Source organism: Odocoileus virginianus, chromosome 17 (assembly GCF_023699985.2).
Source record: "Odocoileus virginianus isolate 20LAN1187 ecotype Illinois chromosome 17, Ovbor_1.2, whole genome shotgun sequence".
Taxonomy (NCBI): domain Eukaryota; kingdom Metazoa; phylum Chordata; class Mammalia; order Artiodactyla; family Cervidae; genus Odocoileus; species Odocoileus virginianus.
The window spans coordinates 19,260,207-19,288,046 of NC_069690.1; the positions used below are offsets into that span (position 1 = coordinate 19,260,207).

A 27,840-nucleotide genomic window follows, 5' to 3' on the forward strand; every position below is an offset into this window, starting at 1 on the left:
GATCTTAGTTCCCTCATCAAGGATGGAACCCAAGCCCCCTGCAGCGGAAACGTGGAGTCTTAACCACTGGACCGCCAGAGAAGTCTCTCCTTTTTTTTTTTTTATATATATATACATTATAAAAGCACAACAAGGAATGTCTTCATACAGATGCCTTTCTCTTCTCTTGAGTATTTCCCTGGGGTACAGTTCCTCAAGTCCAATTTCTAGGTCAGAAGGTTTGAATCATTTTACCGCCCCAGTGCTCTCCAGGAAGCCCAAGTAATCTGAGTGGCCACCCTACTCTCTCTCCATCCCCGAGGCACTGACAACGTCAGATTTTATCATTTTTATTTATTTTTGCTCATTTAATAGGGACATAATTGTACCTTGAAGTTATTTAATTCCCATTTCTTTCATTGCCAGTGAGACTGGGCACACTTCCACATTAGGATTTATTGTCTGCTTTTCCTTTGCGTAAACTGTTCATCTCCTCTGACATCTTATCAAGAGAAATCTGAAGGCCGATCTTATGTATTTATATCAAGACTTTACATACTGAAAGAGTCCATTTTTCTCAGTTATGTCTGCCACTCCCTAAGGGACCTGTCACATTGTGAGGTAGATGCTAGCTTGTCCCGTGTGGGTCAGGAGTAGGAGAGTCTTGAGGTCACTTCTGGATCCTAGAGAAATTTTTTTCAGAAGAAAAAAATGCCAGTCGTATGGCACTCCCTCTCTGGGCCCCTATTTTCCTAGGAAAGGAAGCCTGGGCTGAAAGGACAGCTAGTCGCCGAGGTCACACTGGAGGATTCTTTGCTAAGGTGAGGCACCTTCCTATGGTCCCAAGGATGTCCTGGTCCATTACTTTCTCCCGCTTGTAGCATGGCCATGAGAGAAACAACAAAATACTCAAACCAGACTCATCATTACAAGTCTGACTGCTCGTTGGTATAGCACAGTGCTTAAAGCACATGTTCTGTACCAGACACACCGAGGTTCACTTCTCAGTGCCCCTGTTCACCAGGTGCAAGGCTTTGGGCAAGTGATAGTCTCTGTAAGTCTTCATGTCTTTGTCTGTAAAGTGATATTTCAGTTATAGCTGCATGAAAAACTCCCCAAAATCTTAGTGGCTAAAAACAGCGACTATTGGACTTTCCTGGTGGCTCAGTGGTAAAGAATTTGCCTGCCAGTGCAGGAGACATGGGCTTGATCCCTGATCCAGGATCCCGTATGCCTCCGAGCAAACAAGCCCACACACCACAACTTTTGAGTCTGTGCTCTAGAGCCTGGAAGCCACAGCTACTAAAGCCTGAGTACCCTCGAGCCCTCTTGAGAAGCACAGTGCCTTTTAGAGAAGAACAATAAGCCCCCACCTGGCAATTAGACAGGAGCCTCCACTCACCACAACTGCAGAAAGGCCTGAGCACAGCAATGAAGAGCTGGCATAGCCCAAAATAAATAAACAACAACAACAACAAAAAAAACTGTTTTATTCTATCTCATGATTTTTTAGGTCAGGAATTCAGATGGGTTTTGGCTAGATGAGTCTTATGCTCCACATGGCATTAATTGGGTCACTCAGTGGTATTTAGCTGGTGGCTAGGGTGGGCTGGAAGGTTCAAGATTGCTTCACTATTTTCTAAAGAAACTATTTATTTGTTTTTGGCTGTACTGGGTCTTTGTTGCTGCACATGGGCTTTCTCTAGTTGTGGTACACGGGCTTCTCATTGCGGTGGCTTCTCTTATTGCGAAGCACAGGCTCTAGAGCATGTGTCTTACAGGCTGTGTCTAGCTGTGTCTTACAGGCTTAGTTGCTCTGTGGCATGTGGGATCTTCCTGGACCAAGGATCAAACCAGTGTCCCCTGAATTGGCAAGGGGATTCTTAACCACTAGGCCAGCAAGCAAGTCCCAAGATTGCTTCACTCTTATGTCTGTCTCTCCATGTAGTCTCAGGGCCTCTCCATGTGGTCTCTCCAACAAGACGGTTGGACTAACATGGAGAATCCAAGAAGCTGCGTTTAAGGCCTGGGCCAGAAAGTGTCCCCATGTCACTTCCTCTATATCCTGCTGGTCAAGCTGTCACAGAGCCTGTGATGGGAAGAGTGACCAAGAAGTGGGGGCCATCTTTAATGTGCCAAAAGTGGGGATAAAAATATCAATATTTACATCTAGGGCTGTGAGGATTAAACTAGATAATGCATGCAGAGGCTGATTCACTGTGAAGTTAATGAAACTTCAACCACGGGGTCCTTAATTGCACGATCTTTTCCAAGTCTTAGCAACTAATTTTGTATCCACAATTTTTCCTTTCCTTTTCTTCAAGAGTCCTCCCGAATTGTATAAGAATTAGGCCCTACACAGCCTGGCTGTGTCCCAAATGCATTTAGCATACTGCCTGGCACAGAGGGAGCCCTCACTCCAGGGCCTGTCACGTCCTAGGCTAGTGCCTGGTCCCCTTCTGTGTCTCTGGAGAAAGCTCCTCCTTTTACTCTGTCCTTTCCACTTGTTCAGGATCATTTCCCCTTCTCCTTTTTAAAAGACGCAAGTCAGACACACTGAGAATAATTTCATAATCACAAACCTGCCCTCCCAATTGGCCCCTGCGTCTACCCCCTAACCTCACCACCCACCAGGGAGGTGAGTCTTACCCTGGGCATAGTGCCAAGTTCTTAGCTGGGCCCTCTAGAGCCTCCAAAGGAAATCAGGCTGGAGAGTGGGAAGACAGCAGGGGGAGGCAGCAGTCCCAGTGCCCGGCTTGGTCTAGAAGGCATTGAAATTCCAGGGCCGGAGTCCTGAGACAAAGATCGTAATGAGACAGGAAGGTGGCATAGGAAGGAGTCCATTTGCATGACAATAATTGAGCCAAGAATAGAAAGCTAGAGGGATGCAAGGGGTGAGGCTGGCAGCTGAGCCGGGCTAAACCTCACAAATTAGACTCCCCAGCTCTGCTTTGCAGGGGAGGCGGGGGCTGAGCCCGGTGCCAGGCTTTGGGGGTTGGGAGGAGTGGGGCGAAGGCCAGGGCCCAGGGGATTGTGGGAACGCTGACCAGGTTGGACTTTGCTTTACTCCTCCTCCTTGGGGCTGGAGCCTGCCTCCGCCAGCCCTCTCTGGTCTCTGAGGTCTGTCTCTGTGGTCTCTGAGGCTATAGGGCTAATTCAGCAGGCAGGATGGCTGCTCAGAGGGAGCTCTATGACGCCATTGTGATCGGGGCAGGCATCCAGGGCTGCTTCACAGCATACCACCTGGCCAAACACAGCAAGAAAGTCCTTCTGCTGGAGCAGGTACTGTGTCCCCTCTGCACTCCTGACCTCAGGGACGGACCCTTTCTCTCCCCCCACCCCCAACCCCTAGAGGGTTTTCTGGAGCCAGCAGGCAGTGGGGTTGAGGACCTGATCATCACAAATCAAAGGGCCTGGTCATCACAAATTCTGTGCAGTGTGAAGCTTAGCTGTCTGGTGTGTTTCATGACAATGCAAAGACAGTTCCACCCTCCCTAAGACCCGCTTTGGGTTTCTAGGCACATTTCCTCCTTTTGCTGCCTCCCAGAGCCTGTCCTTGACCAAGAAGTGTCCCAGGCCCCATTCTCTACCTTCTACCTACCCAGGATCCTCTGTGCCAAAATGGCTGCTCTGACCCAGAAAAGTAATCAGTCCTTCTTTGCGTAACCTTAAGTACAGGTAATTCTGCCTGGAGTCTAAGGCTGATTAGCCCACCTAGGAGGTAGGATTCGTCCTGGCATATTTCTGGCCCCTCACCCTGCAACCCAACAGAGGCTTCTGTTTTCTTCTGTCACCTCTGGATAATAGCAGTCTCCTTGTTTGATACACAGGGAATGAGACTTGGATTTGTTTTTTTTCCTTGTAGAAAAGTGACTCCATGAAGTGCAATCTACTGGCCACTGCACATGCAGGTAGGCCCTGTATATCCACAGGGTCCTTCCCAGGGCAGGTCTGTTGTAGGAAGGGGGAGGCCCCCTACAGGGCCCAAAGAGCAGGCTCTTATCTAACACTCGGAAAAGAATAGTCCGAGGAGACACATGTGCTGACAAAGCAAGAAATTTTATTGGGAAGGGCACCCAGGTGGAGAGCAGGAGGGTAAGGGAACCCAGGAGAACTGTCTGCCGCGTGGCTCACAGTCTTGGGTTTTATGGTGATGGGATTAGTTTCCAGGTGGTCTTTGGCCAGTCACTCTCATTCAGAGTCTTCCCTGGTGGCACACGCATCGCTCAGCCAAGGTGGATGCTCGCGAGAGGGATTCTGGGAAGTGGACGGACACGCAGTGTCTTCTTTCAACCTTTCCTGAACTCTTCCGGTTGGTGGTGGCTTATTAGTTCCGTATTCCTTATCAGGACCTCCTGTCATAAAACAACTACATGCAAATGGTTACTGATGGTGCCTGACCAGGGTGGGCAGTTTCAATCAGTGTGCTTCCCCTAACAGGTCCACCCAGCTCACCTTCCCAAGGTTTCTACCCTCCCATTCTACCTGCATCTATCCAGGCTGCTTTTGGTTTACTCTTCTTGGTAATGAGCTGGATTGGTTGGAAGCCTTTTTCATTTCTCGATCAGTTTTCTCAAAGCCTGAGGGATTCCTTGTCCAACTTCACAGGAAACACTCCATCTCTTGTTAAATCCCAAGACAGATCCCTTGTCCTGAGCAATCTGAACTAGAGAGAAAGAGTCAGCATCAGTTTCCTTGTCCACAAAATTAGGAGCCTAGACTAGAAAGATCTCGAAGCGTCTTTCTAATTCTACTTCTCCAGGAGTCTAAATGGAGGTTCCAACAGGATGCCTGAAGACCAACTCACAGAGGGGCTTTGGGATGTGAATGATGTTAGCAAAAAGGAGGCATGAGTTAGAGCTACTGAAGAACTTCTCTTCTGAAGCCAAGTCAGTACTTGTCCATAAAGGAAGACTGTACAGAAATATTTGAAGAATAAGTGCTCCTCATTCAGCACAGGATGAGGTGGCTCCTAAAGGGGAGGGGTGTCAGCTGCAGCTGTCTCTTGTTCTCCATCTCCAGTTCTTTCTCCCGCACTCCCGAGGAAGCTCCCATGGGCAGAGCCGGATCATCCGAAGGGCGTACCCGGAAGATTTCTACACCCAGATGATGGCTGAGTGTTACCCCATATGGGCCCAGTTGGAGCATGAGGCGGGAACCCAACTATACAGGTGGGGTTGGTGGAGAATTCTTTGAACCCTGGGGCTTGGCACCTGGGGGTGCTTTTACCATGAGAGGGAGTGCTCCCAGGAACACTTTTGATGTGCAACGAGGGACGCACAGGGTCTTGGAGGTGTTGGACACATGGAAGCATTCTGCTTGCTGTCATCATGATCACCCCACAGGTCCAGCTGGCTCCGGCCAGGCTCCGAGTTCCAGGGCTGGGTTCAGACCATGTGTCCAAGGCTTACAGAGGTTGTTTGGGGAAAGCTGCTGGAGAGACATTGGGCAGATGCCCAGAGCTAGAGTGTGTATCTACATTTCCGTGGAGCTGACAGAAACCCTATCGGGGCAGGGATTGAAATAGAGGAGAACTCTGCTTGATTGTTTTTAATTAAAGAACTAATGATTTATTTGGCTGTGTTGGGTCTTAGTTGCATCATACGGGATCTTGCGTTGCTCGTTGCGGCACGTGGACTCTCTAGTTGAGACACGCAGGCTCAGCAGTTGTGGTGCATGGATTTAGTTGCTCCCTGGCATGTGGGATCTTAGTTCCCCAACCAGGGATCGAACTCGTGTCCCCAGGATTGCAAGGCAGATTCTCAACCACTGGACCACCAGGGAAGTCCCTTTGCTTGATTCTTTATATTCTGACTAGTATCACAACCCTTCATGCTGGGTCCTCACCCCCAGAATAACCCATATAAATCCATTTCACTTTTCTCTGCATACCTCCTCCCACAGGAACAAATGGCGATGCTCCTCAGGCTGCACTGCTTGCCAGGGAGGGAGCCTGCAGCTATTTCCCTGTTGCTCCCATGTCTTATCTGACCCTTAAGATCCGCGCCCCCAACCACAACCTTTCAAATACTCATGGGGAAGAAGGCAGACAACCCAGGAGGCAAAGAGAAGTTTTACCACCCATCGCATCATCCTCCCACCTTCTCTATGGCTCTTAACTGAACTTCCTGCAGAACCACTGCTCTACCCTACAGGGTGGCAGTTATTTTAATGGCCAGGAACCAAGAGGTTACTGTTCTGTTGCAAAAACACCATTAACTTAAGAACAAAGTGAAATCCATTATGCAAATACAGCTAGGGCAGCTAATTACAGATTGATTCCAGAGGCAGCTAATGCACCCAGCACCCAAATAAAGGAGCATGTCTTGCTGAGGGGTGGCCTGGCAAAGGGACCCCCCTCTCTGTCAGCCATCTGTGAATACTGCTGAGTATCTTGTGCTGAAAGACCTGCTGAGGCCTTGGAGGGCACACTTCATCCCAGAAGACAAGGAGGCAACTGAGAGATGTTTGGAAAGTGGAATCTTTCAGAGGGGAGACAACTCTGGAGTCAGACAGGCTTGAATTTGACTTTGTGCTCTACCTCTTACCAGCTGTGTGACCTTGGAAAAGTTCCTGTACCTCTCTGCACCTCATTTTCTCTTCTAGGGCTGTGTGAGGATTAAAGGAGACCCTTACGAAATACTTGGCACTATGCCTAGCACCTTTGAACATATGGCATTTCCTTCCAGTTATTCTGGGTCAGCTGTATCCTATCTCCATTGAGCAAGGGGGGAAGAAATGCAGGAGGAGGCAGATGGGATTGCAGGAAGCATGGACGTCAAGGGGAAGGGCTGCTGGAGAGAGGGAAAGGGACCCTTGGATAGGAGACTCATGATCTCACAATCCTTCTCTTTGGCAGGAAGGCAGGAATTTGGAAGGGCTTTGGATTAAGGAAGGCCTGGCTCTAGATATCAGCTCACTCTGACATTTTTAGCTGTGCGGTTTGGAGCAAGCTGTCTAACCCTGTGAGACTCAGTTTTCTCATCTGCAAAATAGGGGTAATAATATCTATTTCCTGGGTCTGTTGTGAGGATAAGTATGTAAAGGGTTTAGAATGGTACCTGACAAATCACCATCATCATCATCATCACTGCATGTTTTAGTACTTATGATAAGAAGCTGGAACTTCCCTGGGGGTCCAGTGGTCTGTGCACTCCCAATGCAGGGGACGCAGGTTTGATTCCTCATCAGGGAAGATCTTGCATGCTATTCAGCCAGAAAAAAAGTAAAAAGGAAACTAAGGTTGTTCTAAAAGTACTTGATCCATGTTAACTCGTTTAATTCTCCCCACAAAGTTATGAGAAGGTTGCTACTGACCAGTCAAGATCTTAACCAGTAGTGCAATTCACAGAAGTACTCAGCTTTTAGTCTAGAGCAGAGTTTGGCAAACTTTCTGTGAATGGCCATATAGTAAGTTTTACAGGCATTGCAGGCCATATGGTCTCTGTTGCAGCAATTCAATTCTGCCAGTTACTCAACTCTGCCATTGTGAAAGCAGCCACGAATAAAGTTAAAATGAAAGTCACTAAGAGCTGCCCGACTCTTTGTGACCCCACGTAGTCTGCCAGGCTCCTCTGTCCGTGGAATTCTCCAGGCAAGAATACCAGAGTGGGTTGCCATTCCCTTCTCCAGGGGATCTTCCCGATCCAGGATCGAACCTGGGTTTCCCACATTTCAGGCTGATTCTCTACCATCTGAGCCACCATAAATGAAGACAAATGGCCATGGCTGGGTTCCAATAAAACTTTATTTATGGACACTGAAACTTCACATAATTTTCATCTCATGAAATATTCTTTTGCTTTTCATCAACCATTTAAAAACACAAAAACCAACTTGGCTGTGGGACAGGCAAAAGACAGGTGGTAGACCTGATACAGCCCCTGGGTCATATCTTGCTGGCTCCTGATTTAGGGGATGACAGAGGATGAGATGGTTGGATGGCATCACCAACTTAAAGGTTAAGAGTTTGAGGAAGCTCAGGGAGTTGAAAGGAAGCCTGTTGTACTGCAGTCCATAGGGTCACAAAGATCAGACATGACCGAGCGACTGAACTGATAGATTGATTGATTTAGGAAATACCACAGACTGGTTCCCTTGTCCATCTCTTGTCTCCATACAAGTTTATGCCTCAATTATCCTAGGTCAGAAGGCTGCTATGTGTGTGTGCATGTGCTCAATTCCTCAGACGTGTCTGACTCTTTGTGACCCCACAGACTGTAGCCCATTAGGTTCCTCTGTCCATGGGATTTCCCAGGCAAGAGTATTGGAGTAGGTTGCCATTTCCTTCTCCAGGGGATCTTCCTGACCCAGGGATCGAACCTGGGTCTCCTGCATTGGCAGGCAGATTCTTTACCAGTGAGCCACGTGTGAGGCCCAGGACATATCCTAGCCCCTCTTAAAAGACTATCTCCCCGCTTTCCCCCCAGAAAGACTCTCCCTATGCTTCGAAGCCCCACTTAACAGAAAATGAAGGGTAAAGTGAATGTTCTTTGAAAAATCTTTAAAGTTCTGTATAGTGCTAGGTTTTATTATTGTGTTGTTATTATTAACAATTCCTTCCTTATGGCCAACCTAATTTACTCAGGCACTCTAGTTTATTTAGTTCTTTTACTCGGAGCCACGGAACAGATACTTCCCATTCCAATTCCTTGAGCTTTTGTTCCTAATTCTGATTTTCTAAATGATTCATCAGCTGTGTGGTTCTTATTCTCCTAAGCTCTTCTTGAAGAACCAGCACAATATCATAATTGAACTGATAGATACAAACATATTTACTTAATGATATTTGATGATGATTTAAAAAAAAAGCCTTCAGGAGTTGATAGTTAAGGTGGTTGTCCAATTCTTCTCATTCTTTTCTGCTGCTTCCAGTGACAGCGGCATACTGAATATGGGTGGGCTCCGGATATTTGCATATATTCCGGGAACAGACAATGACACATGTGTCAGATCACAAGGTCTGAGTCTTTTGTGATGTGTACAGCCAAGATGCTGATACCCAGAGCAAATCCCAGCTCTGTGGCCCATCTCTTTCCTGCCCCCGCCTTCTCCCTTTGAGTCCTACTATCTAGCTCCTGACCCGGGCTGCCCCTGCTTAGCTGACAATATCAGACAAGATCACAGCCGTAGGCAGTACAGCTGCTGGCAGAACCTGGTGGCCCCCTCCGCAGCTGCGGCTTCCTGTGTCTGCGAAGTGTCTGGCTTGTCAGCCGCATCCCCTCCCTGGAGCAGTCTTTGTTAACCAATTCCACCTCGGCCCACTGAGCTGAAGATGAAACACCAGGAGCTCCTCGAAAACCAACAAAGACAGCAGCCGTTACCAAGTCCTATCGGAGTCCCTTCCCCAAGGTGACTCTCAGAGCTGGCTTGCCTGGCACTTTCCACCCGGAGAGGGGGAAGCGGGAGCTTGGAATGGGAGATGGCAGAAGCAGGGAGAGCTGTCTGCCCCTCCCAGTTCCTCCCAGCTCCATCCTGCCTCCTGTCCTATTGTAGAAACTGGTAAAAATCCCTCATCACCAACTCCCTCCATCACGTCTAAGGCTTTAATAGGGCCCCAGAGAAGTCAAGGGCTTGGCTGGTGGCCCAAACAGTAAAGAATCTGTCTGCAATGGGGGAGACCCAGGTTTGATCCCTGGGTCAGGAAGGTCCCCTGGAGAAGGGAATGGCTACCCATTCCAGTATTCTTGCCTGGAGAATTCCATGGGCAGATCCTGACAGGTCACAGTCCATGGAGTCACAAAGATTCAGACATGACTGAGCAACTAATACACACACACACACACAAGTCAACAAGGCTCCTGGGAGGAATCTCTTCCTAGCACTGGATCCAGCTAGGGTAGGGAGGAAGGCACAGTTTAGCACCAAATTCTCAGCACTCAGTTGATGGTGTCCTGAGACTTAGGAGCTGAACTGTTTTCAGGGTTCCCTGCACCCAGCCTCACTTCAAGGTGCTGTCTTTCTAGACCAGCCCTGACTACTCATTTCCTGGTCTTTTTTTTTTTTTTTTTTTTGCCTGTGAAATCTTTGTCCCTTCTCACCCTCTTCCTCCCCAAACTTGGTAGCGGGGATCCGAGCAGAAAAAGACGAAAGGGAGGCCCAGAGCATGGGGGTGAGAAATTGATGCAGAATGAGCAGACTGTTTATTGGGATCTAGGAAAAGCCATTAAGAAAATAAGCACTTAAATGATTTTCAATCTGCCCGTGGAAGTCATCTATCTTCATACTGGGGGAGAAAAAGCCCGTTCTCCAATCCTGGTTTTGATTGACTGATTTCCAATTCTCTAAACATTTCCCACAGGAGACTCTCACCTATCTCCCATAATGACAGGCCTTTGCATTTCCAGGCAGTGTTTTACATTTATTTCCGATTTGCTCATAATGGTCAAAAAATCTCTCTCCAATCCAAGGCATTTCTCCAGCAGTGCATGGTTTCCCTCGGGCCAAATAGCTCAGCTGTGATCCACGGAAAATGAGAATTTCCCAAACGCATCTTCGGACTAGGGGAGGGTCCGGCACCACAAATTCAGACGGAAAATTTCCCACTGTTAGATCAATATCTGAGCTAAGAAATAAATGCCACAGGGGCAGAGAGCGGAGCAAAATGATTACAATCGGCACAATTACATTCACCGGCAGAATCAGCCGCTGATTACTCCTAGGGATGGGGTGCTCCTGCTTCAGCCACCACAGGACAGCTTGGGAATTAGAACATCACTCAGCATTTCATAATTTGACAGATTTGCCCGTTGTCTTGGCACAAGTTCATTTCCTCCGTGCAGTACATTCCTGTAAGAGGAGTTCTTATTTCAAGGAAGGAAGGAAGGAAAGAAGAAAGGAAGGCAAGAAGGGAGGAAGAAGAGGAGGGTAGAATGAAGGAAAAGTAAATCTCAGAGTATACGAGAGACCAAGGCTGGTACGTTGCAGGCAGAGGTTAACATATGCTGCTCGGGAATTTCCGGGTCAGGGATCTGATATTATGACTGCTCAGGAGAGAATGAAGCCAGGACTTAAGCAGAATTGTAGCCAGCCACAACCTCACGGGGTACCAAGGGCTCAAGAACGTATGCTTGGGTGACTTCCTTTTCTTGTTGACCAAGGAGTTTACTAGGTGAGTTTTCATTACCTGAAACCCAATCTCAAGTCCTTCTGGGGCCACAGGAAAAGGACTGCCTGCTGACAGGTGGGGATTTCTACAGCATCTTTCCTCTGCCGAGCTTTGAATAGGCAAAGGCACTCAGCGCTTTCTCATCAGTGGTGGATGCTGAGTAGGCGGGGGCCATGGCAAATGGATTGGGCACGCTGCGAGGCTCTGTGTACTGACACCGGCCCCAGGGCCTGCTGTGTCCCTACCCCCTCCCAATCTTCTCTTTAATCCCCCCAACCAGATAATGTGGGATTTGGAAGCATGTAATATCCATGAGACTCCATTATAGGCTATTACGAGCTTTATATACAGTACCTGGGGGATGTGTCAGGCTGATGCTTGTCACTGTGGCTGCTGGGACTGAGAGGGACTACAGGAGTGGTCCCAAGGGCCAAAGTGACCCTTCTATTGTTTTTATCAGTTCCCACAAAAAGGCAGCTCTGATCTCTGGTGACATAGAGGTGGAAAGCATTGAACAGAAACCGCTTTCACTCAGAGTAAGAAGCATACAGGGATGTACAGGGAGAAACAAAATCACCGAATCACAGAATTGATTCCTGGAGTCCTAACAGGCTATCTACTGGGGTTTCTGCATGAGGGCACTATTGGCATTTGGATGGGATTGTCCTGAACATTCCAGGTTTAATATCCCTGGCCCCTGCCCACCAAATGTGAGTGGCAACCCCCAGGTATTGTGACAAGCAAAAAAAAAAAAAAAGATCCAGGCCATTTCTACACCCTCTCTGATGTGAAACCTCTGATGGTCCAACAGTCATGCATTTCAGAGGAGGAATCTAGGGGTTGGCTCAGCGAGCAATCAGCAAGGTCACAGAGAGGATGCCAGGACCAGACCTAGAGCCAGAACTCCCAACTTAGGACCCTTTCCACAAAACAGGCAGCATGAGAAGAAACCAAGAGATAGACACACAGGAAGGGGTAAAACATGATCCACCGCAGAAAGGGACGGGGAAAAGAAACAGCAAGGGGTTGGGAGAGGGAAAAGAGATAAAGTTGTTGTTCAGTCGCTCAGTTGTATCCAACTCTTTGAGACCCCATGGACTGCAGCACACCAGGCTTCCCTGTCCCTCACCATCTCCCAGGGCTTGCTCAAACTCAAGTCCATTGAGTCGGTGATACCATCCAATCATCCTCTGTTGTCCCCTTGACCTCTGAAGAACAGAGATCAAAACAGTGAGTAGGGTCAGGGAACTGGAGGGAGGGGAAGAAATCTTATCAAATTCTTTCAAGCTTTACCACTTTCTAGGTGTGGTGATAAAAGAGGACTTAGGATCTCTGTCCTCAAGGGCAGGGTGGATCCAAGGAGGGAAGATGGAGGGACAAGCAAACCAATAGTGACAGCCAAGGGCAGACTGAGGGATGGGCTGGATACCAGCTCAACAACACTGGGACTCTTACAACAGAACAGAGATGTCTCTGCCTGTTTTCTGAATGTGAGGCCAGGACTTCCCTTGATGCCTGGCCCGGACCCTTGCTGAAGAATGACAGAGAAGGAAGGGCCCAGACACAAACTCTCACATAGGGGTCTTTTTTTCTTTTTAACAGGCAGACTGGACTACTGATGCTGGGAATGAAGGAGAATCCAGAATTAAAGATAACTCAGGCTACTTTGTCGAGGCAGGGAGTGGAGCACCAGTGTCTTTCATCTGAGGAACTGAAGCAACGTTTCCCCAATATTCGGTTGGCCAGGGGAGAAGTGGGGCTCTTGGAGGCGTCCGGAGGAGTTCTCTATGCCAACAAGGCGCTCAGAGCCCTCCAGGTGACATGGTGTATCGCTAGGGGCCACGCAGCTCCTGCTCGGGGCATCCTCAGTCCCCATCAGCCATCCTCTGACCCCCGGCTGGATGAGAGCCTTTGCCCGGCTGGTTCTAGTCTTAACTGTTGGGGCAGGGAGATTTTAGATACCCTATTAGACCTGGACAATATGGGTGTGGAGGTCTAGAGTCTGCCCTCTCTTTTCTGCTCTCAGTGAAGGATTCTTTGTCCACGAGGGTGAGCCACATATAAAACTGATTCTTCTTTCCCTGTTCCTGCCCTTTCAGGATGCAATTCAACAGCTAGGTGGCATAGTGCATGATGGAGAGAAGGTAGTGGAGATAAAACCAGGGCTACCAGTCATGGTGAAAACTACCTCCAGTAGCTACCAAGCCAAGAGCTTGATCATCACGGCAGGTCCTTGGACCAACCGGCTCCTCCGTCCCTTGGGAGCTGAGCTACCTCTCCAGGTAAGGGGAACTGGAAGCCTGGGAGGTCGTGCTTAAGACAAGTTGGACCTAGAGGGACTTGAGCTTGAATCTTCCACCTGCCACTTGTTACTGGATGACTTTGGGCGAGTTCATTCACTTCACTGAACCTCAATTTTATAGCCTGTAAAATGGGGACTAGGGCTGTCGGAGAATTAAATTAAATGATATATATAAAGGTCGTGGGACTTACCAGGTGGCGCAGTGGTAAAGAATCAGCCTACCAATGCAAGAGACTTCGGAGATGTGGGTTTGATCCCTGGGTCAGGAAGATTCCCTAGGGAAGAAAATGGCAACCCACTCCATTTTCTTGCCTGGAAAATCCCATGGACAGAGAATCCTAAACAACTTAGCACGCATGCACATAACATAATATAACATGTAAATGACACGAGTACTGAGTGAAACAAAGATGGGTGAGATGAGCAGGGCATCTGGGCTTATATTAAAGAGCTGCAGGACCCCAGAATGCTCTCCTTTTCATTTCCCACTTTCTGTTCCTGCTCCAAGACCCTGCGGATCAACGTGTGTTACTGGCAAGAGAAGGTTCCTGGAAGCTACAGCGTGTCCCAGGCCTTTCCTTGTTTCATAGCCTTGGGCTCCAGCCTGGCTCCTCACTACTTCTACGGGCTGCCCTCCAGAGAGTACCCAGGGCTGATGAAGGTGAGGGGAGAGGTCCAGAGCAGGCTAACAGTGGCCCATGCAGATCTGGGGCGGCTACCCTAAATTCCCTCTCAATGAGCTCCCTCAGACCCCAGTGAGCAGCAGCAGGAACTGACTTCACTATTCCAGCATGTGCCACACAAGACTCCCAGCTGTCCTGGGGCCCAGCAATGGGAGCCTTTCCTTTGCAAACAGAGGGTTAGCGGGGGAACAGACATCTAGGCAACCTTGTGTGGCAACAAAAAGCATCTGACAGGACTGGGGAAGGCTGGGGTGATGGCTGGGGTGCCTCTTGTGTACAATCTGCCCCCCATCTCCTGCCGGGCTGGGGGTGGCGTGCAAGAAGCCGGCCCTCCCAGCTCACATCACTCTGATTGGGAGCCAGGTCTGCTATCACCACGGCAACAATGCAGATCCCGAGGAGCGGGACTGCCCGGCAGCTTTCTCAGACATCCAGGATGTCCACATCCTGAGCAGTTTTGTCAGAGATCACTTACCTGACCTGCAGCCTGAGCCTGCTGTGATGGAGCACTGCATGTACACGGTAAGTATGTGAGCAGCTGGGCCAGGTCCTCCCGCGGCCCTGGGAGCAGGGTGATGGGGCAGACCGGCCTTGCGCGGCTTGGGCCAGACTCCGCCTGACCCCTGACATAGAATGTGACTTGAAACAAATGAGCTCATTTCTGAGGGTCGGCTCACCTCTAGCCGAGAGGGCCCATTAGAGGTTATTCATATTCCTTTTCATTAGGAAACTAGGCTTATGTCTGGCAGTCCTTCACTATGTTTCCCAGAAGAACTCTAAAAGAGTTTTTGGCAAGATGTTCTAGTTGAGCAGGCCTTGGGGACAAAGAGAAGAGACAGATGTCACCAGGGCCCGAGGCATCTTGGCTGAAGTTAGTTTACATACATTAACTGAGCACCTACTGTGTTCATAGCTCTGTAGAGAAGAGACAGATGGACAAATGAGAAAGATAGGCATACCCCAGGGCACTGGCATGCAGAAAGCACGCCTGGGTCCTGTTCCCATTCTTTCTGGAAAGAAATCCAGCCTAGTCTCCTCCCTTCTGAGCCTGCAGCTCTTCTTCCTTCCTCTATTCTCAAAGGACACAGGTGTGATTGTTTCTTTCTAGAACACCCCTGATGGGCACTTCGTTCTTGACAGACACCCAAAGTACGACAACATTGTCATTGGTGCTGGATTCTCTGGTGAGCCTGAGCGAGGGAAGATGGGGTGCCTTAAAGCTGACCTCAGGGCCAGACAGAATGGTGTTTTTCATGCTTTAAGCTGATAGAGAAGGGCCAAAGTCCAGATTGTGAGTGTATAAGGGGGCTGAGTGGGGCTATCAGAGAATAAGGGGTGCTCATGGTGGGAGGCAACTTCTGCCTTTGGGGTGCGACCGGTGGGAAGGTTAGCCCTATCTGGGGACCATGTAGGGGACTTCCAGGGAGCCCAGCCCCTGTGTATGAGGATGTCTGACCACTTGTTCTCTTTCCCTAGGGCATGGTTTCAAGTTGTCCCCCGTTGTGGGGAAGATCCTGTACGAATTAAGCATGAAATTAACGCCATCCTATGACTTAACACCTTTTCGAATCAGCCGCTTTCCCAACCTGCGCAAAGCCCACCTTTGACCCCTGGCCAGCAGCTTCCCTTCTGTGCCCAGGAGTTGGAAATAAAGCTGGGAAAGACATCTAAGAGGAAGAAAGTGGCTGTGGGAGGTTATCCTTTTCTCCTGCCTCTCTTCAGTCCCCCATAAACACCAGCTGATTGAATGTACCTTCTTTCTCTGGCCAGCTCCCCAATCACACACCACTTTTTTGCTTTAGTTCAATCAGATATTCTATAATCACAGAGTGGCAAGGGCCTTGGAGGTTGATGTCTCAGTAAGGAAGGGGCATAAGTACCGGCTCAGGAGACCAAGGCAACTGTTAAAATTCTCCTCACTGGAGAATTTGCTGAATTTTGGATAGATCTGACGGAAGTTGCCTAGGGGAGGGTAAACAAGATGGTCTGTAGACCATTCATGCCCTTGGAGTTCCTTTTCATAAAACTAGAGCCATCCTCTATCATGAACCCCCACAAAATGTGGCTCATCGTGGGTGCACAGTAAATGTTTGTTGAAAAAAAAATGTGTTGAACAAACAGATAAGTAAATGACTGCCTTGCATGAAAGCCTGTGGTGGGCTTTATTTTCCATGTGACCTTATTTCTTACAGAATTTAATTGTCTGAATTAGCACCACAGAATCCATTACCCCAGGACTCCTCAGGGTCTTTATCCCCTCAACGCACCGCACCCTCTTTCTCTGGATTCTTTGTCTGGTTCTCCTCCTCTCATAAAGACGCTCAGCTCCCCAGTCTCTCATTAAGGTGTATTGTCAGGTCTTTATGAAGATGGAGCTGTTCTACCAGAAAGGAAGAGAGAGACACACTCGCTCAGAAACCCTGTTCAATGTTTGAATGTTAAATGTGCCATTTTATTATCATTAGGATTGCTCCCACTTAATGAAACGGCATTAACACCGAGTCGGCTGGCCTCCTTGCACTAATTGCTTTGGAAGGAAACAGGCTCATAACTGCCCCAGGGTGGGGGTGGGGGTGGGGGGGGGGTGAGAGGTGTAAACAGAGACCCAAGCAAGGCTGAGCGCATTCAGATGAAACCAAAGCAGGAGGATCTTCAGACAAGGGCCCCTTGGACCCAAAAGAATAGGAGTTAAAGTGCTCTGGGGAGAAAAAAAAAACAAAAAAAACTGGGACTGGGTGGGGTGGAAATGTTCAGAGGAATCCCTGAGGGGGGAGGAGTGGGGAATGAGAATAAGAGTAAAAATATTCTCAAAGGAAAAACAACACAGAGGAAAGTACTCTTCAATTGCCCTATAGGCCTGGGCACATGGATTAATTCTGATTTCTCCTGGGAATTATAAAAGCTAGCCAGTTCTGTCAACACCATTCCAACCCTGCTTTTTGGGTACTCAGCTTGGTTCCCTGAACCACGCCTCTGTAAAGGAGGGGACGATAATCACATCTGTAAAATGGGAATGCTATTACATCTCGTGGATCAACCTTGAAGACATAATGCTGAATAAAATAATCCAGACATAAAAGGACAAGTAGCATGTGATTCCACTTGTTCGAGCTACGTGTGTGTGTGTAGGCCCGCGCGTGTGTGTGCGTGCTCAGTCACTTCAGCCGTGTCTGACTCTTTGCGACCCTATGGACTGTAGCCCTCCAGGCTCCACCGTCCATGGGATTGTCCACGCAAGAATACTGGAGTGGGTTGCCATGCCCTCCTTTAGGGGATCTTCTCAACCCAGAGATCAAACTGGCGTCTCTTGTGTCTCCTGCATTGGCACATGGGTTCTTTACCACTAGTACCTCTTGGGAGGCTTGTGAACTACTTAAAGTAGTCAAATTAACAGAAACAAAAGGTGGAATGGTGGTTGCCAGGGGCTGGAGAGAGGAATAAGGAGTTATTGTTTAATGGGCACAGAGCTTCAGTTTGGGAAGATGAAAAAGTTCTGGAGATGGATGATGGTGATGGTTGTAGAAGACTGTGAACATATTTAAATGCCACTCAACTGTATACTTAACATGGTTAAGATGGGGGACTTCCCTAGTGGTCCAGTGGCTAAGACTCCAAGCTCCCAATGCAGGGGGCCTGGTTTTGATCCTTGGTCAGGGAACTAGATCCTGCTTGCCAAACTAAGAGTTTGCATGCTGCAACTAACAGATTCTGCATGCCTCAACTAAGACCTGATGCAGCCAAATAAATACTTTAAAAAAATGGTTAATATGGTATATTGTATGTTATGTATATTTTACCACAATTTTAAAAAGTGGGGGACTTCCCTGGTGGTCCCGTGGATGAGAATCTATCTGCCAATGCAGGGGACAAGGGTTTGATCCCTGGTCCAGGAAGATTCTGCATGCCATGGAGGCGACTAAGCCTGTGTGCCACGACTACTAAGCCCGTGCTCTAGAACCCAAGTGCTGCAACTACTGAAGCCTGTGTGCCAGGAACATGCGCTCTGCAACAAGAGAAACCACTGTCAGGAGACCTCCATGCACCACAACAGAGAGTAGCCCCCACTCACCACAACTTCCTTCACACAGCAATGAAGACCCAGCACAACAAAAACAAAGATAATAAATAAAAATTTTTAAAGGGGATAATAGTTCTGACCAACTCTACAGGAGTGTGTGAGGATAAAATAAGGTCATTCATTCAACACACAAATATTTGTGGCTTCTGTTCTGTGCCATGCACTGTGCTAGGCATGGTGGATGTATCTATGAGTGACAACCTCACTCCTATGGTGTTTACAGCCCAGTGAGGAGAAGACGTGTAGCTAATGCTTGTGTGCTTGTACTTGCGCTGAGTCATGTCCAACTCTTTGCGACTCCATGGACTGTAGCCATCCAGGCTCTTCTGTCCACTGAATGTTCTAGGCAAGGATACGGGAGTGGGTTGCCATTTCCTTCTCCAGGGGATCTTCCCCAGCCAGGGATCGAACCTACGTCTCTTACGTCTCCTGCATTGGCAGGCGGATTCTTTTACCACTGAGCCACCTGGAAAGCCCATGTAAATAACCGGATAAATAAATTATATTGTACATTAGAGGGTGACAAGTGTGTTGGGGGAAGAACACAGCAGAGTGGGGAAGACAGAGAATGCTGGGGTAAGGGTTGCCTTTTTGGATGATGGTCAGGGTGAGACTCATTGAGCAGACTTGGAGGAGGAGTGCGCCAGGCAGATACCAGGATGTCTGTAAGAGCACGTGGTGAATTGTAAAACAAGGTACTGTGTTATTACTAAGAGAGAAATGAGGTACAGGCAGGGATCAGGGTAAGATGCTGCCAGCTCCCCAGCCAGCAAAGCTGGGGAGAAAGGATGCTGGGCTCTCTCCCTCCCTCTCGTTCCACGGCTGCCCTCCACTCCCTCTGCCTCTGCTTCTCCCAGTGCCACCCTCCTCCCCCAGCCAGCTGCTGCAGCTCCCCTTCCAAAATATCCAGTCTTATTCAGCTTGCTGGTGACAGTGAAAGGAGGGGACCAGTGTCTAGAGGAGGCTGAGGAAGGACAAGTGGGGGACGCTGACAAGGCCTGCCTGAGCCGTGAAGGCCCTTTACAAATGAGCCAGTGTGTCCTAGAAACGGGGTGCAGGCAGGGGCAGGGGCTGGGGCGAGAGGGCGAGCGAGTATGTGTGGGAGGGATGAGGTCAGGGCAGAGTGGAGAGAGGCAGGAACTGGATAAGAGGAGACTGGTAACACGCAAGCCAGGGAGGCAGGTGAGGACCTGCAGGGATGCTGCACACAGCCCAAGTGGGAGGAACTGAGTGTCTCTTATTGGGAGTGGGCTGGGGTCATAGAGGGGAAGAGAGGATGCAGGGAATAGAGTCTATGGCTATGGAGGAGAGGACTAGCCCTTGTAGATGGGCTTGGAGGACCAACTTGAGGGTTTTAGTAACACTGAAGGATTTGCCAAGCAGACCTGCCAGCATTATCTCCCTGCCTCCCTTCTGCTTGAGCGTGGCCAGGCATCCACTTTCAGACGGAAACCCTGCCTATCTTCAAGATGGGAGAAAATCAAAATAAATTGGGCAGGCAGTAAGAGACCTCTGGAAGGACAACTGGGGTCCACATGAGCTGCAGGGGAGAGATAAGGGCAGCAAAGAGAAAGAGGCCGGCATGGTTGCCAACCAGACTAAGGCAAACAGAGGCAGGCTAAAAATAGACTGGGGGTGGGGAGGGAGGAGAGGCAGTCCAGAAAAGAAGGGAAAGCACAGGCAATCGATGCCATTGCGACTCTGACCCAATTCTTCATCTCTCAGCCTCACGATCTGAAAAATGAGGAGATGATGGGGGAAAAGGGAAAGGCCGGTACACAGGGGAGTCAGGGGAAAGTAATTTGAGCCCTAAGACCTAGGCAACTGTGCGGGACGAATTAATGGTGCCAATGTGGAAAAGAGGAGGTATGTGGTGTAGTTGATACAAGTGAAAATCTCACCGGAGTTTGGCTGGGTTTTGAACCAAAACAGGTTTAAGGGCTTAAGGAGTGTGATTCTAACTTGGAATGAGGTTCACCTGTTTCGAAAGGTAAGTGGGAGAACAAGATGGTGGAGGAGCAGGTGGGCGTGGAGTGCCTCTCTCTCCGTAGATACATCAGGAATACACCTTCAGACACAGAAGTGCATGCAGGACACCAGCTGAAAGCGGACAGGAGTACCCGACCAGTGAAAAGGAATATATAGAACCACACAAAACTCGAGATCAAGCCCTGAGCCTTTGGAGTGGGAGCACGGACTCCAAGACTCTAGACTACCAGAGAACTAACCCTAGGGAGTATCAAATACTGAGAACTCACACAAAGAAAGCCACTTGAATACAAGACTCGGCATCACCCAACCACCAGTAACACCCTGAGCAGGATGCCTCAACTAAACAACGAACAAAAATAGACAGGTAAGAGGAGGCAACAAGGATGAGTTAATCCAGGGATAGTAGGCTGGAGTGACTTGATGCTTGCATTTTACGTCTCAAAAGAGTGATTAAAAGACCTCCCTGGTGGTCCAGTGGTTAAGACTCTGTTCTCCCAATGCGGGGGCCCAGGTTCAATCCCTGGTCAGAGAACTAGATCCCACAAGTCAAAACAAAGAGTTTGCATACCACAACAAAGATTGAAGATCCCGTGTGTCCCGGCGCAGTTAAATAATTTCTTTTTTTCTAAAAGAGTGAGTAAAGAGAATTTGGTTATTGGATATTCTATTTCAATGATGGGCTTCCACTTGCTTGCAGCAAGAGGGATTTAGGTTAGACCTCAGGAAATCCACCCAATCACTAAGTAAACAGATCTTTGAGATATTAAAACACATATATAAGCACTCAGGGTATTTTTTCCTTGGAAATCTTTAGAAATAAGAAGTCCATCTATTTGGGCCTGTATAGTCTTACCTGATGGGCTTCCCAGGGGGCTCAGTGGTGAAGAACCCATCTGCCAATGCAGGAGACTTAGGAGACATGGGTTCGAGCCCTGGGTTGGGAAGATCCCCTGGAGCAGGAAATGGCAACACACTCCAGTTACTCTTGCCTGGAAAATTCTATGGACAGAGGAGCCTGACAGGCTATCGTCCATAGAGTCAAAAAGAGTCAGACATGGCTGAATGACTGAGCGCACACACACAATCTTGCCTGATGGCCAGGACCTGCCAACAAGCTTCAGGAAGACTTGTGGCTAGAGAGCAGGTAGAGTCTGAAATGGGATTCTGGGTAGGGCAAATGAATGTACGCTCCCTGAGGGGCGAGGGGAGGCAGAAGGCGGGCTGGATCTGTCAGGCAGGAAGAAGCAGCAGGGACAAGGGGCAGGATTCTAACATGCAGGACCCAGTGGCATTTACATAACTTTGAATAATGAATAAACCCAGCTCTGGGGCTCCAAGTCAGCGTGTTCATCTGCATCTTTATTAGGCTTTATAAATGATTCAGCTCCCTACCCCTTCCCCCCTGCCCCTGCCCAGCCTGCCCCAAGCATCAGGGTAGTTGATTGCTCATTATTTTAGACTAGGTTTGTTTCACCAACAGTCAGTGAGCTATGGAGCAGAGAGACACAGGAGGGAGGAAGAAATCTGAAAGGTGGGGCAGAGTGGAGGAGGAGAGGAGGTGAGCAGAGGCAGGCGGGGGACTGTGAGTAGGGATGTGGGCATAATTCTCTAAAATGCTCCTGGGGCCAACATCTTCAGGAGAGAAAGGTTTCTTAGATTCCCCCAAAAGTGCTGGGTTCAAGTCCCACTCAGTCCCCGGTTTCCCTTACATCTGCTGCCAAGCCCCCAGCAGGCTTCTCTCTCTGCTCCAATGCAGCACAGAGCCACTTGAGCAGCCAAATGAGAACTGCCCCCAGGGAAGTTCTCACTTTTTCCTGAGGCAGGAATTTTGCTATTTTCACACACACACAAAAATCTGCTATGCTTGCAAGGCAAGAACAGACACCAGGCATATTAGGAGAGAAAGTGATAGGAACAGGCCTACATGGTACATGAATCAGTAGAGAAAAGGAATTCTCGTGTCCATTGAGAGTTGGAACCAACCTGGAAAGAGGAGTCTGGAAAAGACACACCTCCAGTTTAGGCATGTGAATGCCAACTGCTCTGGTCTATTGGCTAGAGGTGGGAGAAATATTTAATAGCCTGGATGAGGAGGAATTGGCAGGAAACTGGTAGGGGGAAAGGTAAAGCATTTCTCAACCCTGGCTGCACATTAAAACCATCAAGAGAGCTTTAAAAAATATGATGCTTGGGCCCCACCCAAGGCCAATTAAATCAGAATCCCTGAGAGAAAAGGCCCTGGGCACAGGACTAGTTCTTAAAAAGCTCCTCAATGCTCTTTGAATCCTGATTTTTCCAGTAGTCACATATGAATGTGAGATTTGGACCACAAAGAAGGCTGAGTGCTGAAGAATTGATGCTTTTGAACTGTGGTGCTAGAGAATACTCTTTAGAGTCCCTTGGACAGCAAGGAGATCAAATCAGTCAATCCTAAAGGAAATCAACCCTGAATATTCATTGGAAGGACTGATGCTGAAGCTGAAACTTCAATAATTTGGCCACCTGATGCTTAGAACTGACTCACTGGAAAAGACCCTAGTGATGGGAAAGACTGAGGGCAGGAGGAGAAGGGGATGACAGAGGAGGAGATGGTTGGATGGCATCACTGACTCAATGGACATGAGTTTGAGCAAGCTCTGGGAGATAGTGAAGGACAGGGAAGGCTGGTGTGCTGTAGTTTATGTGGTCGCAGATAGACAGCTGAGTGAGCAACAACTTTATATATATATACATATAATTATATATAAATTAATTATACATATAAATAATATATAAACTAATATAATTAGTAATATGTACAATCAGGAAAATGTAAACATTGATTGGATATTTGGTACTAAGGAATTACTGAAAACTTTTTAATGGTGTGATAAGAGTATTGTGGTTACATTTTAAGGAGTCATTTTCTTTTTCTCTAAGGGAGAGACACTAAACAAATATCTTCCATCGGAGTGTGTGTGTGTGTGTGTGTGTGTGTGTGTGTGTATGTGTGTGTTTGCGCGCTTAGTCACAAAGTGATATATCTGGAAAATGAAAGTGTTAGTCACTCAGTAGTGTCTGATTCTTTTCTATCCCATGGCCTGTAGCCCTCCAGTTTCCTCTGTCCATGGAATTCTCCAGGCAAGAATACTGGAGTGGGTAGCCATTCCCTTCTCCAGGGGATCTTCCCTACCCAGGGATTGAATCCGAGACTCCTGCGTTGCAAGCAGATTCTTTACTATCTGAGCTACCAGGGAAACATATGATATATCTGGGGTCTGCTTTAAAATAATCCAAGGGTTTAGATGAAGCAAGATTCATTCCTTGTTGATAACTTTTGAAGCTGTTTGATAGACAAAGCTCATTCTACTATGTTTTTTACTATTTGTATACAAAATAAAAACAGTTCTGTGAGCGTTTCTAACGTACAGCAAGGTGAGAACCACAGAATCAGGCATCAGCAGGGTGGGGGCCACCGCGACACCTCAGCGGCATGACCAGCTTTAAAGGAGACCATGTTTGTGGGACCCTAAATGACAGGTAAGAGCTGTGTCCCTATTCTTCAAGCAGAGTCACAGGGACCACTTGCGGGGAACCGTATCTAGCAGTTAGAGATGCACTAGGGTGTCCAAGAGCTCTGGTTCTTTCCCCAGGCCAGCACAGCCTCTGGAGACTCAGAGCCCCTCTAAACTCTGAGCATCAGGCCAGGAGGTTGGACCAAAGGGTGCCTAAGGCACCCAGAACGAACCATCAACCCAACTCTTCTCTCTCAATTCCTGCCCTCTCTTGACTGACTCCACAGGAGCCAGACCCCAGCTTCAGCCAGCAACCCCGCCGCCCTCCCCCACCCCCACCAGCCGTCACCATTGCTTCCCAGCGCTGTCACTCTCCCGACGGGCTCATCTGCCTCCGTCAGGGAACATTAGCCCAGCAGACTTCATCAAGGACGTGAGGGGAGGTTGAACACCAGTGCGCAGAAGTACGGGCATCCGGGCAGCCACCCCCAAGCGGCTGCCGGCGGAGCTGTCTGAGCTGCTGAGAGATTCGTGGGCAGCTTGATCTCATTTGCATAGCACTTCTTCAACGAACACATTCACAAGAATTCCAGATTCTCAGTTTTCTACTTTCCCCGACAGGTTGGCTCTCCTCACACTTGTCCCTAACAGGGACCAACCATTCCCACGTTCTCCATATGCTCTTGGGAAATAACTCACCTTGGCTTGGAGCAAGGTATTTCCCTGACCCCGGCCCTCGCCCCGCCCCGCCCGTGCCCCGCCCCGCCCCGCCCGTGCCCTCGCCCCGCCCCTGCCCTCGCCCCGCCCCCGACCCCCACCGGCGAAACCACCAGCTCCACCATCACGCTCAGCTTGGAGCTCTCTCTCTCTTCTCCGCTCCATTACCTTCCCCTGATGGCCTCTAGGGGCTGGGGAGGGGAGAGAGTTGGAGGGGGTCTATTTAAGAGATTTTTGGAATCTGTGCCTGCGCATCACCCGCTGCCATGAGTTATTTCAGCGCCGATGTTTGTCTCGAGCTGATTATTCCAGCCCGAGAACAGGTGGAGCAGCCTGCGGTGGCTTATTCGTCAGCCAAGGCCATCTGTTCCCAACAAGCTGAGATTTGTAGCTGATTTCTACTGGGGAGCAAGGAGTGGGGGCAGGGAGGGAGATGAAGATCACCTCCGAGCCCCAGGAGACTTACTGCTCCCAGACCTTCTGCGAGGCAGAACCCCCCCAGTCCTCCCCTTCTAAAACCAATACCTTCTCGTTTTTCTCAGAGAACTCACCGGCCACTTGACTCTGAAATAGCGAAAATACTTTTTCCTTAAGGGGCTAAACCTTCTTCGATGGAGTCAGGTAAGAGAAGCAGGAATCCATTAACCAGGCACAGTCTGGCCATTGACTCATGTCCACCCTTACAAATCTTTTTTTTTTTTTTTTTTAAGTATTTAACTGTGACACAAATATCCTAAGTGACCTTTTTGATTTTCGGCTTCTCCTCACCTCACTCCATCACTGGTCCCTACATCAACATGTGTCTCCTCGTCTAAACCTGTCACCTGCAGGGCTTCAGGCAGCATGGGAGGCTATGTCTGGAGGCTCTTCACACCCCTCCCCTGATGCTCCTCTTCCCTAAATACCCTGTTCAAGTTCCACCCTCCAATCTGTTCCTCTTCCAGCTTCCACTCACAGCCATGCCAAGAGATGCCTGCTGCTTTAAGAATGGCTTTCCCTGAGCAAGGGAGCTAAGCAGTTTCTAAGCAGCTTTGCCACATGGTTTACCCTCCACGGCTACTATTTCTATCTATGCAGTGCTGGGAAAGACACTCCTCTTAGAGTCACACTAATATGACTAATTGGGGGCCTTCTTTGGTTTCTGACACATACACATCTGTACTGACTTAAAAGAGAAATTGTATGAAAACTTTTATTTCAAGCACAGAGACTTCATCTAGAATCCCACGTGCCCAAATAGAGCTATTTCTAGTTTTCAGAAGTCTTATCTAATATTTATCTGTTTTCACATGTACTTTTGTCATACGGACATGTTCCCCTAGGAACCCATTCACAGAGCTTCAGACTGCCTCACTCTTGAGTTGGTTTTCTAGGCTTATTTTGCCAGTTTGAGGGAGCAGGAGCTCCTTTTCTGCTATTAAATCCTGCCCAGTGGCTCAGTCTATGGTCCACTGGGAGGACCCGCCTCCGCAGATGAGCTGCTGGACACGCAAAGGCAGGTCATGGCCCCGTGCTTCTAGTGTACCTTCCAGGGTACTGCCATTCGCTAGAGTCGATCCCCCTTGCTCTCCAGAGGACAGCATTCCTGTGCAGGCCAAAAACAGCCCTTAAGCCAGGATGTTAACCTGCAACTGATGCCAGTCCCCAGGATTAAATATGTCACGAGGCTTATTTCATCACATACAGTTTTATATTTGCCTGGTTATCAGTTGTTGACCTGTCTTTCAAAGAGGTAATATTTCTAAAGCTACTGGCTGTGTTCCCATACCAGCATGCTTTTTTTTTTTTTTTTTTAATTCTCCACTTTCAAATTCCCTAGTGTCTTCTCTTCCCCAAATCCATTTGCTTCTTTTTCTAATCTAGTCAGATCATATAGATGTGGCACAAAACATATAAAAATTTATTAAAATGTGGAAACTCTTTGACTCTTAAACCACTTCAAATATAATTTGCCTGGGTAGTGTCAAAACTTAATATCTTTTTTGCGTTTTTTCCCCATAAAGCTGTCATAGCTGACTTTTGATATCTAAAGCAAATTCTATATGCACATTTAAGTATTCCTCTGGGAGATTTATGTCACTGACTTCAATTGCGAAGCACACATCCTTTTTGGACTCTCCCTCATGTATATGACCCATCACTGGAGCTTATGCTACAGAAGACTCCATTTCCCTGTAAAATTCCTTCTAAATAAACCTAGCATCCTTGTTAACTCCAAAATGGCTATTGCTCTGAAAATCACTCCTCCCAGATGGAATCCCAGAGAATGGTCTGGATTGTTCCATTGTACTGCAATGAAATTAGATTGAGGTGCCTAGAGATTCAAATATGCATTCCAGGCCATGTGGAACATCGTTGGCACTGTGTTCTTGAAGCACAAATGTGATCACACATGGGGGATGCTCTGAGAATTGTAAGGAGCAACACAAATGTGAGGTTGACATTTCCCTACCCCCACCCCCCCAAATTGTCAGAAAGTGCTTCCTTCCTATGGGCAGGCCTTGGTGAATACCAGGCACACAGCTACTTGCGAGGAGGATCTTGACAGGAAAATTCTTGGTTTCTCGCCCCTGCCTTCATCCTCTGACAAGGCCAGAGTAGCTCGGGGACGCCTGGCCAGTTGCTGGAGCCAAGCTGAGGTCCCTGCTAGGACAGACATCACCCTCCCTGAGCCTGTTTCCTCAGGGGAAGGACACTTCACGGAGCTGTGACAAAGGTTAAGTGCGATTATGAAGTGCTTAAGCACTGGGGACATAGTTATCGCTCACGATGGTTATATTGGTTGAGCCCTCCTCTTCCTCCACAGCACTCCTAACAGGCGAGGCTGATCTACATCAGCCTCAGCTCCCAACGAGGATTTCCAAAGTGAAAGTGAAGTCGCTCAGCCGTGTCCGACTCTTTGCGACCCCATGGACTAATGTAGCCCACCAGGCTCCTCCATCCATGGGATTCTCCAGGCAAGAATACTGGAATGGGTTGGCATTTCCTTCTCCAGGGGATTTTCCTGACCCAGGGATCGAACCCGGGTCTCCCGCATTGCAGGCAGACGCTTTAACCTCTGAGCCACCAGGGAAGCCCTAGGATTTCCAGGAGCCCTTAAAAGGGCGGGAAGCAGTACTATCAGGTTGCTGAGCGAGGGAATCGGTTCCTTAGGCTTCTGGAACCCTTCAAGGGCAACGACTCGATTCGGTCCTGTCAGCGGCCCTTTATAGGGCGTGGCTTCCGGAAAAAGGGGCGGGGGAACCTCCAGACGGGAGTGGAGCCAGAGGTCCCAGGCTCCTGAGGCCGGGATCAAGAAAATAAAATATGAATATGCTAATATGCCCAGGTTCGCCGTGAACCGGAGGGGCGCCGGCCTGAACGCGCAGAACCCGCCATTAGAAAGGTAAAGAACTGAAGAGGACGCAGGAGGTGCATCCGGGCTGCTGAATGGAACCAGGCCCAGACAGCCCTCGCGCTGGGGTAAGACATCTGTCCCCCAGCCCGCG

The 27,840-nt window shown here is 48.7% G+C and overlaps 1 protein-coding gene, 1 long non-coding RNA gene and 1 other non-coding gene across 4 annotated transcripts; 2 read left to right on the plus strand and 1 right to left on the minus strand.

Moving 5' to 3' along the window:
* Positions 1–348: 348 nt before the first annotated feature.
* Positions 349–3,107, minus strand: LOC110149376 (uncharacterized). The gene is made up of 3 exons (XR_002317449.2): positions 3,027–3,107; positions 2,629–2,772; positions 349–662 (listed from the first exon to the last, which is right to left on the minus strand). It is a non-coding gene; the product is annotated as an uncharacterized lncRNA (long non-coding RNA).
* On the plus strand, positions 3,045–17,156 carry PIPOX (pipecolic acid and sarcosine oxidase). 2 transcript variants are annotated; one of them, XM_020911768.2, is made up of 8 exons: positions 3,045–3,261; positions 5,002–5,150; positions 12,689–12,902; positions 13,186–13,368; positions 13,897–14,049; positions 14,435–14,593; positions 15,180–15,255; positions 15,548–17,156. In XM_020911768.2, the coding sequence occupies exons 1-8, from the start codon at positions 3,148–3,150 to the stop codon at positions 15,676–15,678; spliced, it is 1,179 nt and encodes a 392-aa protein (XP_020767427.2). In that variant the 5' UTR covers positions 3,045–3,147; the 3' UTR covers positions 15,679–17,156. The 2 variants fall into 2 exon arrangements, with proteins under 2 accessions (XP_020767427.2, XP_070334874.1); XM_070478773.1 differs by lacking the exon at positions 13,897–14,049.
* A 3,445-nt stretch (positions 17,157–20,601) lies between these two features.
* On the plus strand, positions 20,602–20,673 carry TRNAG-CCC (transfer RNA glycine (anticodon CCC)). The gene has a single exon. It is a non-coding gene; the product is annotated as a tRNA-Gly (tRNA).
* Positions 20,674–27,840: the final 7,167 nt, after the last annotated feature.

Bases quoted from the DNA above. Each gene is read 5' to 3' on its own strand.
- PIPOX (XM_020911768.2), top strand. From the start codon at position 3,148: ATGGCTGCTCAGAGGGAGCTCTATGACGCCATTGTGATCGGGGCAGGC. The intron at 5,151-12,688 runs GTGGGGTTGGTG...TCTTTTTAACAG, and splicing joins GCGGGAACCCAACTATACAG to GCAGACTGGACTACTGATGC. The intron at 14,594-15,179 runs GTAAGTATGTGA...GTTTCTTTCTAG, and splicing joins TGGAGCACTGCATGTACACG to AACACCCCTGATGGGCACTT.